This window comes from Actinia tenebrosa, unplaced genomic scaffold (assembly GCF_029948245.1).
Source record: "Actinia tenebrosa isolate PJP-AT-01 unplaced genomic scaffold, QUT_ActTen_1.0 PGA_scaffold7__59_contigs__length_16204524, whole genome shotgun sequence".
Taxonomy (NCBI): domain Eukaryota; kingdom Metazoa; phylum Cnidaria; class Anthozoa; order Actiniaria; family Actiniidae; genus Actinia; species Actinia tenebrosa.
In genome coordinates, this window is record NW_028292584.1 from 3,758,617 (window position 1) to 3,774,345 (window position 15,729).

General features: G+C 35.7%; 1 protein-coding gene across 1 annotated transcript; it reads left to right on the forward strand.

Moving 5' to 3' along the window:
• Nucleotides 1-15,729, forward strand: LOC116294800 (splicing factor 3A subunit 1). Its single transcript, XM_031702459.2, has 17 exons — nt 1-211; nt 433-471; nt 3,325-3,456; nt 3,850-3,890; nt 4,348-4,460; nt 4,584-4,662; nt 4,761-4,841; nt 4,963-5,025; nt 7,609-7,771; nt 9,608-9,684; nt 10,854-10,952; nt 12,191-12,503; nt 12,897-13,131; nt 13,724-13,968; nt 14,193-14,503; nt 15,070-15,141; nt 15,254-15,729. Exons 1-17 carry the CDS (start codon nt 115-117, stop codon nt 15,353-15,355), a joined length of 2,262 nt encoding a protein of 753 aa, XP_031558319.2. The 5' UTR covers nt 1-114; the 3' UTR covers nt 15,356-15,729.

Consider the following 15,729-nt stretch of genomic DNA (forward strand, 5'->3'; position numbering starts at 1 on the left):
AGCAATATGTTGGACGTTTAGCTTCGTATTTGAGGCTCAATATTGCCTTTAGTTTTCAGGAAACTATCAAAGATCAACGCCTTTTTTCTGTAATATAATAATAGGATCGAAAAGATGCCTCCTGTTACGCTCGAAAGTGGCGAAAAGAAGGATGAAGTTGAAGTTTCCAAGCCAACAATTGGGATTATTTATCCTCCACCTGAGGTCAGAAGTATCCTCTACCATGTGTTCTGCGTCGTTGTCTGATCTACACTTTGTTATTTCTTTATTTGACTTTGTTTATTTATCAAAGAACTATTGAGATGCTTGTGTTTTTAGCTCGTGTTTAGGTATAAGTGTGCATGCAAACGCTGATGGTGACAGCGAAGCACGTATGGTGCATATCTAGAGATTTACAATATTATGTTATTAGATCTTAACTACTTTGAACAGATATTGTGGACAAGACAGCCAGTTTTGTTTCTAGAAATGGTAAGTCAGCTAGAACACAGCTAATTAACTCATTAATTGAAATGCAATTTAGCATGGTAGGTTTTGTGAAGGGAGGGAAATCAGAGAAAATCCAGCTTTTCTTTGGTCTTGCAACAATCATTGTTGCCGTTAATCAAAGTAAGACAGAAAACAATGAAGTCAGAAAGAGAAGGGTTAGTTCGAATAAAATGGCAGGAAACTGGTTTGGTTGGATCGTTATTGCAAATATCAAGAAGATGATTGCAAATGCGATCACCGAGATGGCGACCAGTCTCTCCCACATACAAAAGATTACAGCGAGTACATTTGATACAATATACAACATTAGAAGTGATACAAACAAAGTGGTCAGTGATTTTAACAGTGGATTTAAGGTCAACAACAGAAGTGTGAGAGGCTATATGAAGACAAGTTTTTTTTTTTTCTAATAATAATATATTTACAAATCCGGCTTTTAGAATTTATTCTGTCATTTACAATTGATGAGTATTGCACCACTAAGTGCAACCCTCTAGATTTTTTTTTTTTCTCTCTTATAGATAACTATTTACAATATGTTTTTGTATGATAAATTAAGAATGAACAAAACGTGAAGTACAATATTTTGAATTTTGAATCTGCCCTACTTAGATAGATACACATACACAAATTATACTTAAACAAATTTCAAAACACACATATATACACACACTGACACACAGTTTCCCTGTGCCCATCTACCAAAAAATATTACCAAAATTATCATATATCGTTCAATTTTTTCCACTTTTTATTGTGCAGACTCATTTTGTTCCTATTCAGGGCCACCTTTCGTTCGATATATTCGTAATGCTTTAAGAGATTCTTAAATAACTGTAAGGATAAAGCTGTAATTGATGCTTCTCTTGCCTTATGTAATGAAAATTTATATAACAAAATAATGAAATTTACTAGCTCATCATCCACCCCTAATATAATGTTAATTTTATTTGAACTTGGTAAAAATATATCGAATTCTTTTAACCAATTCCTTATTTCAAAATAATAATTTTTGGATTCTATACATTCAACAAAAAGATGATCAATTGTTTCTGGATATATGTGACAGAGAGAGCAAGAGGAGTAATTAATTATCTTGAAACGGTGTAAATCTTTATTTAAATAGAGTACATTGTTCAATATCTTATACTGAAACATTCTTAAATAAGTGTCAATCGTTGTTGTGTAAATTCTACCATACACTTTTTCCCACTCGATTGTTTGATTATTGCTTATTCTTTTATTTAAGTTATTTTGAGCCGTAGGCTTTGCAAATTTTTCTTGAACAATAGCGTCATATATGTCTTTGGTCTTTACCTTTTCCATGATTATTAATGCGTCCTTTAACAAGAATTTTTTATCTTTTTGATTTTGATTTTTTTCAATATTTTGTTTATGTTGTACAATGAAACGTTTCCAGGTTTTTGGTATTGTGTGAATTATTATTATATGAAGACAAGTATAACAATGTTTGTGAGAGTAGCGAAAAGTACCAAGTTCTTTGTCAGAGGAAAGACTTCCCTTGAATAAGAAAGAACGAAGATTACGATCACGTTTATAAGAAAAAGGAGGGCGGGTGTTGAAAATAGCAGAAGTGTGAGTATCAGAGTCAAGCAGAGAAAAGTTGTCATTAACAATGGGCTTAATGGAGTTATCAATAGGATGATAAGTAAGAGTGAAAGGAATGCGAACATTAGAGGGACGAGTGTGAGGAGTGAGAGCGTTGGTAATGTTCAATGGTAGAAACTTTACGAATGGAGTGATCAATAACACGAGCAGGATAATTACACTTCAGGAAGAAGAAACGCATCTCAGAACATTTAACAGAAAAATCAAGATCATCACTACACAAACAGTGAAAACAAAGAAATTGGGAGAAAGGAATAGCGTTAAGAGTGTGCTTAGGATGAGAAGACGAGTAGAGTAAATAAGAATGATAATCAGTAGGTTTGTAATGGACACTAGTGCTAATACGGCCGTCATTAACACTGACCAAGATGTCAAGGAAAGTGACTGATGTATCACTAACTTCCCACGTAAAGTCTAAGGCAGGGTGAAAAGAGTTAACAAAAGAGATAAAGGATTCTAAGTATTACGAGAACAAGAAGTGGCACCAATACAATCATCACTATACCCTCCAAAAAACTCAGGTTTAGGTCTAGTATACTGTTGAAAAACAAGTTTTTCAAAAACAAATTGGTGTAACGAGTAAGAACAAGTTCAGCTAAGTGTAACAAAGTGGGAGTACTATGCTCGAGGTAGTACGAAGATCAAAAAAATGCTGAAGAGCATGAAGGCCCTCATCGTTTTGTCTTTTGATTGTTTCGTTTGTTTCCTTGCCCACCTTGTTCTTATTGGTTTCTTTTGTTTTGTTCTCTCTTTCTACCACCTCTTTCTCTTTTACTCCGACAAAGGACTAGCGTCCAAAATGTTTGTAAGTTTTTTCATCTTTTCACGGTGTAAAATTTACCCTTTTATTATTATTGAATCAAGAGAGATTACTACAGTAATAAACTCTACTCACTTGTGATGTCAAGCCAATGTAATATACTACCCCTCATACCACCTTGATTCTCAAACATAAATACCAAACATCACTAGCTACCTCTCTATCCCATTATGTTGTATTAGATGGTATAAGGATATTTTTGTCCTTTGAAATCCTAGCATAGAAAACATTTTATGGCATTAGTTGCTGAATACAATAGATATTGTATTTTGATGTCAAGAAAAATGTTACACTGTGACCAGTATACTTCAGTTTTCTTTCTTTCTTTAAATCTTTATTAATAAATATGTTAGAAAAACTAATAATCAAATGGTTTTCACTTAAAGGTCCAGAGTTTGAATCCAGAATTCGACAGAATGAAATAAACAACCCTAAGTTTAATTTTCTAAATGCTGGTGATCCATACAATGCATATTTCCAGCACAAAGTTAAGGACTTCAAAGAACAGCTTGGCAAAGGTAAGGAATAAAAGATTTGGTCTTACATGTTCTTAATTAGGGGATTCAATAAGTAGGTCCTATTAAGGTTACTTAAATCAGGAGATTTTGAGTCAAAATTGGTATCTCTAACCAAATAATGAGGAAGTTTCGCAGAAAGTAGAAATGCTTACTACTTGTGCAATCAAAACTTGTTGGATTAAAATGAGTTGTGTACCACCCATCTTGAAACTTTCTTTAACATGTCCCAATGAACAATCCAATCAGAGCCCAGCATTCCTAAGCCCTAACTTAATTAACTAATTGAACTAATGGGTAATAATTTTTCTTCTCAAGTCTATAGCAAATAACACAGTTTCACCTGCTTTTGCAACACTTGTGACACTAATTATACTAATGAATATTTTTGTTTAGGTGCTGAACCATCAATTGCTTTATATCCAATGCCTACTAAGGTTTGTGAAGTCTATGTATTACTCACTGTAAAAATACTTTAATTGTTGTCAAGTTGGGTCATTGAGATATTACATTATAAACCAACATGAATCAAAATATATTGAGATTTCTGCTTTCAAATTGCAGTATTTACAGTAACCATTCATGTTGTATAGAAATATATACCTTTTGGTAATATTTTTGTGATAATCTTAAAAAGTAGGACCAAGAAAGTAGAATGTGCCTATTTTTTCTGCTCCTTGATTGGTTAGCAAATTTCAAATTATTATCATGGTTAGAGTATTGTCACTGTATGTAGCAGTAACTGCAGTGAAATATATCATAAAATGACACACTCAGATTTCTTTCCTTATACCTTTTACTGAAAAGAGGTGAAGATAATGTTTCCATAACAATATGAAAAAATGTAATCTATCACCAATAAGCTATAACAAAACGGAATTTGTCTTTATTCAGCCAAAACCACTGATGCAGCAACAAATCACCTTACCGGAACCTGTTATACCCAAGGAACCACCACCAGAATATGAGTTTATTGCTGATCCTCCAAGTATTTCAGGACTAGATCTGTAAGTTTAGGCCCTGTCTACCCAGCAATCTATAATCATGATGTATCCATCTACCCTGGCCACCTTTCCATATATCACCCATCCACCTATCTTTCATTATAATTTGATTTTCTACCTGTACAGTGATATTGTGAAACTAACAGCACAGTTTGTGGCAAGAAATGGACGACAGTTTTTGACCAATCTTATGTCCAGAGAGCAGGTACGTTGTCTGTTCTGTCATATAACCATTTTTAACAGGATTTTTTGATACCAGTAATGTTTAATATAATAATATCCACATTTCATGATCATTTTTAGAGAAATTATCAGTTTGATTTCCTGAGACCTCAACACAGCCTTTTCAACTACTTCACCAAACTTGTTGAGCAGTATACTAAGGTGAGAAAGTACATTGTACATAAGTGAATAAAGTCATCCTCTGACAAGTGAACTTGAAAGCTGCATAGATGCTGCATCTACTAAATTCCAAATTTTTGTTTACCCCTGGTATTCCATCTAGGTGCTAATTCCTCCAGCTAACATCAAGGAAAAACTAAGGAAAGATGTGGAAGATCCTCACAAGGTAAATAATTCAAGGTTTTTCAAAAAAATGCTAGGTCCAACCATCCCCTTAAATGTATCATCAGAGATTCAATTTGAAATTTTTTATGCCATACTATGTACTTATTGACTGAGTGGGAGGGCCGGATGAGAAAATATTTGGCCCAAGATCATGTCGAACGACCGAGCGCAGCGAGGTCTGTACAAATGACCAAGAGTCAAATATCCTGTCTGGCCCGACTCAACTCAGTCAATAAGCATTTTATCATATGACCCAATTTTTATCGTAAAAAAGGCTGAAAGATCTTGCTAAACCTGATAAATACAGCTCTCTTAAACAAGAACCAATAGGAGAATTCCTTTTTATTTAATTGAAAAGAAGCCATTTAACAGTCGCTGTAAACACGAGGCACATTTTAAGAAGTAAAATTGTTTTTAATACCATTGAAAGTTTTAATAAGTTTCTTACTACACTTCGCAAATAGCTATTTGGTCAAAAGTCGGGGAAAAATAGCAGCTTGGGAACTCAAGAATGTCTATGTCAACTCTAAGTGTTTTCATGGACAAATTTCAATGTTTTTAGACTTTTAGTCTTCTTCATCTGACTCGATCATAAAACGACGTTTCATGTGTTTGACCAGACACGAACTAGAGCTTTCTTCATGGCCTGAAAGAACAAGATTCTGAATGTTCAATACTCCAATGTTTACTCCCCCCAAAAAAGAACCTGCAGGGGCAGTTGAACTTGTAGTCGGTTGCGCTGGGAGACATGATTGCTTGCTGCTGGCTTCATGCTTGACGTTCTCAACACCACTCAGTATCTTCGACATGCTTCGTCGTTGGCTCTCAGAGGCAACCGCATAACTGTCAAGGCTTTTAAGACTCTTATGGCTACTCAGTTGAGCGACAATGTTGTGTGGAACACCAGCATCTAGGAGTGTTGTGATACCAGTTTTATGTACGGAATGGTTGGTAATTTAACCAGCTTTTGACTTTGTGAACTTGTTGCTTGAGACAGGAATTCACCAATCTTGTTCTTTCCCATCGGTCTGTTTAGGAACCACACTTGATCATTTGGCTTCCTTCTATGGTTTATATCAAGAAAAAACGGACCTTCTGGACTTTTGGTTTCTTTGGGAGGCCTGTAAACAAACTGCTTATAGCAGGCCACAGGACATTTATTGTTGCCGCTCTCATAAGCTCTTGGTCGGAAAGCTCTCTGGTGTTCATTTTCATCGCTGTGTCTGGTTTTAGTTTCTCTTTCTTGGAACCACTCTACACATTCTTTGCCATTTATTTCATCGTTCTTCAAAAGTACGTCTCCAAACTTCAGCTGTCTTACTTCGTGTCGTGCTCTATAACCAAAATGCAAAGTAAGCAAGAACCACATAGTACGGGAAAGGATCTCTGGATCATGGACTCCAAACTCATCTTCATTAAAAATAGCATCAATATCTTTGCTTGTCAGAGGAGCAGTAGCATTTGGCTTGTTTCATTTGCCTTCTTTTCTTAATTCTCGTCATCTGGACCTCAAGGCTTGTCTGGAAAGCTTAAACTCTTCATCTTTTAAGGTGTTTACTTTTGCATTTTTATTGTTGAGGTATCGCTGGATACTTCTTGAGAAGGATTCTTGATTGTACTTGTTTTCTGTTGTGCTCGGATGTATTTCTGTATTTCGTGGTCATTGAGCAGATTTGACTCAAAATATGTTGCTTGCTGAGCCAGTTCAGTGTCAGATATCTCGTCTGGATAGTAGAATTCGCTTTCGTCGTGTTCGCTTAAATTGTCAGTCATTTTAGTTTCTTTTTAAATGAAATTTAATGGTTACATCCGAAGAGGGCCGGACGGATTTTGAGCAGGGCCGGACGGGTTTTACCGGCCCACTTACATCAACCCATCCGGCCCCCATCATGTGACTTTTTCCAATGGTTTTATTAGAGCGCGCGAGCAGCGGCCGTATGGGTCATATGATAAATATGTATATTTTTACAGTGGGCTAAAAGATTCTTAAGAATATTTTTGATATTTTTTGGAACAAAAATTTGATACTGTCAGTGTTTTCTAATGAAATGTTGAGGAACTCAAGAGTTTGAATATCAGGAATTTGAAACTTATCTACAGCTTTCTTGAACTAAAACATATGAATATATAGATAAGTTTCTTAAGATCAAAAAAATACTATTTTGTTTCTTCACAACTTGAACATGAACCTTAACACGAGAGTAACTCATCCTACTATTGACCTTAGTTGATCTAGTGTTGGTGTTTGACTACTCACCTAATCCAGTTTTTAAAAAGACAATCATGGAGTGTGACTCCTCCATTGTCATTAATTTTATTTGTATTATTAATAAATTTATGTAATTACTAATATTATTTGTTATTTTTAAACTAAATTAATTTGATATTTTTGCTGAGATAGATTTGTAAAATACTTTTTGGTAGATATTATTGTAGCTAAAAAAACAAATCAAAAACCCTCCAAGATTAGATGACCTATTTATGGTCACATGTATTGTCAGTTCTGTAAATTAATATTCCGTAGAAATAAAACCTGACAAGTCTGCAATCAACTAAGTACTATTTTTTCTGATTCAACTACTAGATTCTTCATCGTGTAAAGTACAGAGTAGAATGGCTGAAACACCAGGAGAGGGAGAAGCAAAAACTTGAAGATGAGAAAGAAAAGGAAAGAGTAGCATTTGCCTCAGTTGATTGGCATGACTTTGTGGTTGTGGAAACGGTTGAGTTCAAGGAAAATGAAGCAGGTAACAATGTTGTAATAGTAATATATAAATTTAGGCATCTCCTTCAAGATGAAGATAATGCCCCCCCATAATGGAAACAATGAAGTGAAAAAGTAAAATCAAAATGCACTACATCGTTTTCTTTGCGCGAGTCATTGTTTTTGACCTTAGTACTCTCCCACTTAGAAATTTTGTCACAGGTACATAACCCACCACCAACGACCCCAGGGGCTAGTTTTGTTCTTGAAGATTTGAAAATTTTTTTGCATGGCTGGTATTTTTACGCTTTGAATTCCTGATTAATTTCACTTGAAAAACAAAAGATAACTACAGATAATCCAATAAAATGTCAAGTTTAGTGAAATTTACCTTAGATGTCTTTGATTAAAATCCAATTTTTGGAGATTTTCTAACTTTTTATGGAAAAATAAACACTGGCATAAGACAAAGTAGAAAACTGCTTAAGAAAAGGTAAGCAAAATATAAGCTTACTTTTTGGTTATCCATATGAAGAGTTTATGTTTTTATAAGAACCATATTTTTACCGCAATGAAATTATAATGAGAAAATAAATGCTTTAGTAGCATTAGAGAGAAAATTGGCTGGAGATCATTAGCTAACTAAACTTGTGAAATGAAGGCCCTAAACGTTAAAACTGAATGTGTCATCAGTTAAAAAATAGTTTTCTGATCCTAATTCTTCATTAGAATATTTTTATTCCTTTCATATAAGCCTTAACTACTTTTCTATAAGCTTACTAGATTTTGAGATTCGATTTTACCAGTTTTCATCTGTTTTCATGCGTGAGAAAGATAAGGAAATCATGAACCACAAAAGTTTTCAAAAAACATTTACTTTCAGTTAAAATTGACAAGAACAACTGGGACAAAATAGAAAATAATGCAAAATGCAATGCCAAATACGTATAAAATGATGAATTTCTTTGTCGGTAAAGTGAAACAGGGTCTTTATAGAATAACATCTTTCATCAACACAAATTTATTAAGCTCATTTGTTTAATCATACTAGCTCGAACAGCTTAAAAAACAGTTGAATGTTTGGCGTAATTTCATTCAATATCATATTGAATTAAACAAACTATCTGTAGAAAGATCTAAAATTATTGAATGAAAGTCTTCTTTGATTTGCCGATGGGACCCTGCAATAGGAGGCAATCAAAGCTTCATTTTTCTTGAATAAAAAACATACAATATTTGGTTAAAAACAACCGAATTGTTTAAGATTTACAAAGCTAAATAAAGGACAAAATATATTTGTTGTAATATGCTCTCCGTGTTATGTTTCCTCCAGCATTAAAATTGACAGTTTTGAGAGGAAGTCTTTGAATTGTCGATTTGTCGAGAAAAATGCTTGTCATTAAAAATAATAATATACGATTGTTTGCTAAAAAACACACACCTGAATTCTTGAAGAACACTGTCTTCTTGATACATCTTTGACTACATGGAATTTTTTTATTTGTTGTTGGTCTATAATTTGTCCTAAAGCAATTTTTTCTGTACATTTGAGAGATGCATTTGCGAGTACGAGTTATGCTTTGACATCAAGCAGGATCCCTGTGTTATGTACACAGACGTACGTATGTATGTATGTATGTACGGACAGACGGGAGTGAAGTCAGCCAAGCCATGAGAAATCGACTAAATGGTTTACCATTTAGTATGGTCCTCTGCTTGGTCTGCACGGGAGCTCCACTATAAAGTATGTAGAAAGTATAATTGATCAATAATTATTAATAGAAAAAAAAAGAGAAAAAGAAAAAGAAAAGAAGGGAAAGAACTAAAGGAAAGGAAATGAAAGGAAAAGGAATTTAAGTGTTTCTTTTAATTGTTACAGGAAATCTTCCTCCACCTGTTACCCAAGAACAACTTGGTGCAAGAATATTGGCACAAGAAAGATATGAAAAAATGAAGGTTTGTAACATGTTTTTATAGCTTTGGAATTTTGGAATTCTTGATTACTGTGTTCCAGGTAATCCCTGCATAATCCCTAAATGGGATTTTAGTAATACTTGAAAAACATTTGTTGTAAGGCAAGAGATGCCGACCAGGAAACACTTTCCAAACTTTCATTTTCTTCAGACTTCACAATTTTATTAATTTTGAAGGGGGACCAGTACAAAAATTGTCTAAAATTTAATTGGGCTAAAACTTCATTGAAATAATCTTTGAGGGTCTAATACTCACTGGTTAAAGTTTTTTCTTTATAGAGTACAAACACTAAAAGTGTGCAACATAAATATCACTAAATAGTGTTATTTTATGCTAATTATATTGTTTTCCTTTGTTCAATTAGTGCTGTTTACTGCTAAATAGTGATAACTATTGCACACATTTAGGGTTTGTACTCTATTTCAATGAGAAGTATTATATTTTTACTATTTTTTAACAGTCTGTCATTAACTCGACACTTAGCTAATCTCTTTTTTGTAAATAACTTCTTGATTTATTTTTACAAAATAATTGGGATACTACGCGCGCTATGATTGGTCGAAAACCATGTTTAATGAGAGTATCATAACACGCTGTAATCATTTTTAATCTATCCCGCGTGCTCATTGGTCAGCTTGAATAAGACTGCACGTAGGGAGAATTTACTTAGACTTTGCTTTTTTCGATCTTTTCGCGCGTTTGTTGTTTTATAAAACAAGTCAAAAACAGTTTTCCGTGTTTGATACTCTGATCAAAACACTTGGGATGTTGAGAGAACACTCGAGAAGCTGGAAACCACTCCGCTACGCGTTGTGGTTTCCTATGCTCCTCTCGTGTTCTCTCAACATCCCGTGTGTTTTGATCAGACTATCAAACGCGGAAAACTGTTTTTGATCTGTTAAATTTCTATTTTGAAAGCCTAAAGGTTGGCTGATGAACATTGGGTACATTACTTGTGATTAGAATCAATTGTTTCACAGCTTTTTTTCTATACTGAGTACGAAACTAGTGGATATTTTGATCACATACAAAGAAACAAATGGATCTATGGTTAATATTGAGTAGATGATGTCTAGAGTAGCATGAACCTTGGCTCTCTTTCTACTTTATATTGCTATAAATGATTAAATTTTGTATTATTAACTCTAAAGGATCATAATGTTAATGAAGAAGCAGATATGAATATGGATGTTGAAATGGAAGTTGACGAACCTTCTGAAGGACCTGGTCATCTGAGACAACAGCAGATTGTGAGTAATATTCATAAAGATTACTGTAGCATGATACTAAATGTCTTGCTTTTTCTTGTACTCCTGTTAAGATTCTCTGAACAGGCAGCATGCAACTAATTTACTTTGTTATCTTGGAGCAACGTTTTCTCATTTCATACCATTCTTTTCCTTTGTCATAGGAATCTTCTATTTATTTTATTACATGTACATCCATATAAACTGTATGTTAAGCATTATCATTATCATTATCATTATCATTATCATTATCATTATCATTATCATTTGTCGGGTGGCATGGGTGGCGTAGTGGTTTACCGCTCACCTCTCACCACTGTGGTCTGGGTTCGAGCCCTGGCTCAGACTGGATCATATGTGAGTTGAGTTTGTTTGATGTGTTGTTCTCTCCCTTGCCACAAGGGTTTTCTCTGGGATCTCTGGTTTCCTCTCTCTGTAAAAAGCAACATGTGACCTGCAGTGTTCTTACCAGGAATTTCTTTCAGGGGGTCAAAGGGCCCATCAATCCGAAATTTAGGGGCCATTTAGAAAACTGGATGGGCCATTTCCAAAATCTTAAAACAAAGAATAATAATGTTTTTAGCCAGTAACTCTGTTGCAAATCTACAACAATGTAAGACAGTTTTATTAGTAATGACAACACAATAAAATTTCGCTGGGCAGCCATACTTGAGCCTTCAATAAACAAGGTCAGTTAACACAGACTAGTCCCAGACGTCTTGGCGAGTGAAATACAAGATGGCGGCTATATTCGATTTGCAGTTCGTGGCGTTTCATGTGGACTTTCACCTTGTTCATCAACAATATAATGCGACTTTTATTATTTCAAAAGTACTATAAATCTTTTAAAACTATCAGGAAGTATTCTTTGGATAATTCATGTGCCTTGGGGGGGGCATAGTGTTGACATTTGTGCGCCATTTCTGATTTTTATGCGCGAATCCCGCAATGGCGCGGCCTGGTAAGAACACTGGACCTGAGGGTTGTATGTTGTATATATAGAATGAAGTGGTAGTGAGTGTGGAGGGAACCTCACAAAAGAGCCCCACATGGGGAGTGGTGGTTGTAAAATATGTTTTTTTAATCAGTAAACAAAAAAAAGAAAAAAGAAAAAAAAAAAAAAAAAAAAACAGGGAAAAGACATAGTCTGAAAAAAGCTAAATAAATAACAATTTGTGCAATAGAGAGAATGAAAGAGGAATGAATAACCTCATTGGACATTTCAATTTGTTCCTTTTCAGGATATGGATGTAGAAAGTAATGAACCTCCTCAACCTCCTCGCTCAGAAACAGTCATTAAACCTCCACCCCTCCCTCCCTCCATTTCTGGATCATCAGCACAGATTCGGCGAGGCTATGATCCTAAGGCACCTAAACCAGCACCGCCACCCATGGTACCAGAGGAGTTTTTGATCTCCCCTATTACTGGGGAGCGTGTCCCTGCATCAGCCATGGCTGAGCACATGAAGATCAACCTTCTTGATCCTAGATGGAAGGAGCAAAGAGACAGAGCAATGAGTGAAAAGAAAACTCAGGAGGAAGTGTATGCAGAAGGTAAGATATTGTATGGCCCTTTTCATCCCCACTCTCTATTCAAGGACTAGATAACTAAGGCAGCTATATGTACATGTAATATTCTCAAGGAGAAGCATAGGGAGAATATTAATACAATGCTGGCACAAAATAAGTGTTGCTTTAGTGTCTATAGAACTGCAATAATGTATTTTTGGATGAAACTGACAGTAAAAAAGATTTCACCTTGTACCACAACACAGGCAATGCTCCAGGATCTTTGGTTTAATCAATTTCCCCACAAACATCAACTTTTATATTGGATGTGAATTTTTGGTGATTCTTTATTGTTGAAATTTAATTAAAAAGTGGGTTCAATTTAAAATATTCTTATTTCAGAAAATTTCTTTCTAATTTTAACCTGTATATTTGAAGGTTTTGCTATTGGAAGCAGCCTGAAACAACTTGCTGAGAGACGTACAGATATCTTTGGTGCTGGTGATGAGGAAACAGGTATTGGAAGAAAGATTGGGGAAGAAGAAGAAAAGAAACCAGAAAAGGTGACCTGGGATGGCCATACTGCATCAATGGCTGCCACATCACGAAGGGCGCAGGCAGGAATCTCTGTAGAACAACAAATTGAAGCTATACACAAGTCAAAGGGATTGATGTAAGTTTTTCATTTTACTGCTATTTTCATAAATATGCGAACTTGGTAGCTGCGTGATGGAATTTGTTTTTTCCGAAAGGTACTGACTGATTAGATTTGATTGATGGCAGCAAAAAAACAAATTTCAGCATACAGCCAGCAGGTATGGGGTTTGCAAGTTTAGGAAAATGGCAGTAACGCAAAAAATGTTTTTTGAACTGAGTTGGTACAAGAGGACAATAGTTTCTGATAACTTATTCAGATTCTGCTTTTCGTCCTGTAGTATTAATTGGCTGCCGTGCACCAGACCTGTTCCAATCCTAAAATCATAAAAGTTCAATTGTGCATGCAGTTCAGTCTTACATCAGACAAACTAAGTAATATTTCTCGTGAATAAACACCAGAAGTTGTCTCTGATATCTAAAACACTATGTATTTAAAATACAGTATGAGGATTGGTTGGTGTAACCTCCTGTCAATCATGGCGCTAGGGTCCCTATGCTTTGCAGCACTGACTACCATAAATACGACCTACACAGGACCCAGAAAGTGTCGGAGGAGGCTATGTTTGGTTTGCAGTAAGTGACCTTACTTTCATGTTCTTGTATTGCAGTCCATCTGAAGAGTCTGAAAGAATTGGTCCCAAGGCACCAGAACATCCAACAATTGCAGAAATCTTAAGAAACAAATCCAATCTACAACATTCTGAAGCTGCTCATCCACCACCACCACCACCACCTTCAATTATATCTCCATTATCCATACCTCCCCCTCCCCCTGGAGTAACAACAATGATGAATGCACCCCCACCCCCTCCTCCCTCAATGCCACCAGCAGCAGCACCACCAAAGTTTATAGGTAAGCAAAGAAACTTTTCATGATAGTCCTTGAATTTCTTTTTTGGTGGGTTTGATGTGCAAACTAGAGCTCTATTAACTACTTATGAAACAAAGAGATGTTTTGTTTAATGGCAGACATTTGAATGAGAAAAGATTCCTTGCATCATTGTTCATACACAAGAAATAAAGCACTACAGTTAACATTGATCTGCCTGTGTTAAAAGAGATTTCCATTTCTTCTAGGTCTACCTCCACCACCACCTGGTGGTCACCCAGTGCATCCACCTCAGTTCATGAACATGCCCCCTGCTCCGCCAATGCATGCCCCTCCCCCACCACCACAAACAAACAAGCGAGAGCACGAGGACGAAGAATCATTAGCTAAGAAGAGCAGAGTAGAAGGACCAGAAGCAAATCTCATACCAGAAAACGAGTTCATCAAGACCAATCCAAATCCTGTCACCTTCAAAGTGCAAATACCCAACCTGCCAGAAAAGAGTGAATGGAAACTCGATGGCAACCCGATAACACTCACACTGCCACCTACAGACCAGGTTTGGATTTCTGACATTAAAAATAAAAATGTTAATCTAAGACTTTCTCTTTAACGCGTCACTTGCATATCCTTTTTTTGCTTCTTTCCCTCTTATTTCTCCCCACTAATTTCTTTTTCCATCTCTTCTCTGTCCTCTTCCTTTCTTCTCTTTGATTTTGTGACTAGACTCTCTTTGAAACCCACTCTTGTAACAGTCCATCTCCCTTTATCGGCTTGCCTGCACGGTGGCTCAAAAGGGATGGGGGTTGAGAGGAAGGGGAAGAGCATGAAACTACCTTTTCAAAATTTCCTTTTCTTTTTCTTCAAAACACAAACGGGCACGACCAACATGCAGATTCGATTTCGTTTAGTTCGGTCTTCTTGGAAAAGTTCTTGTAGAGTTTGTTTGCACTTGCAAAGGAATCGCAAATCGGAGTCTGAAGCTCTGTTGGAATCGTAATTATGGAATCATGACTTATGCTTTATCCTCATGTCGAGAGGATTCTTTTTCTTTCTCTTGCCCGGACAGGAACAATTTTCAAGGTTTAAAGAAAAAATAAAAATTTCCATTTTTCCTTTCGTTAGATTTCTGTCATCAAGGCCAAGATACACGACGTTACAGGCATGCCAGCGGGAAAGCAGAAGCTCCAGCTTGGGGTACGTAGATATTTTGGCCCAAAATTTTCTTTTCGTTACTTGTTTATAGAAATGTGAACCTCATGATCACACCTGATAAGGAGTTTACTAACCTTTTCTCTTCTCCCACCAGGGAATCTTTATCAAAGACTCCAACTCATTGGCTTACTATAATGTCTCGCCTACAAGCATGGTGCAGCTTCAACTTAAAGAACGTGGTGGAAGAAAGAAGTGAAAGAAATGCTATTCGAATGTTGTGTTATTAAAAAGGATTTATTATGCTGAAAAATTTCGTGTGTAATATTTATGCTGTAGCAAAGTATGTTGTATTGATGTGTTAGAGTGATCATGGGCAAATTAAAGTTTCGTGTGATGTAGGGCACCCTGCGGCGGCGTGACATCCATGACTTGTTGCATGAACGAAACACTGTGAAAGTGCAAACCCATTTATTTCTTTCATTGCTGCTGTTTTGTACTATATAAATCGTGTTACTACCGTGACTTACGTCATGTTAACGGCCTTGATTTGATTATAAGTTGTGTAGTGTGACAGTCGTGACTTTCACCATGAATATTTGAAATAAAGTTCTGAATAATAATAATAATAAA

Excerpts from the sequence above, each read along its gene's own strand:
- LOC116294800 (XM_031702459.2), top strand. The coding sequence starts at position 115 with ATGCCTCCTGTTACGCTCGAAAGTGGCGAAAAGAAGGATGAAGTTGAA. Across the intron at positions 4,461-4,583 it reads AGTATTTCAGGACTAGATCT|TGATATTGTGAAACTAACAG; the intron begins GTAAGTTTAGGC and ends CTACCTGTACAG. Across the intron at positions 15,142-15,253 it reads AGCAGAAGCTCCAGCTTGGG|GGAATCTTTATCAAAGACTC; the intron begins GTACGTAGATAT and ends TTCTCCCACCAG.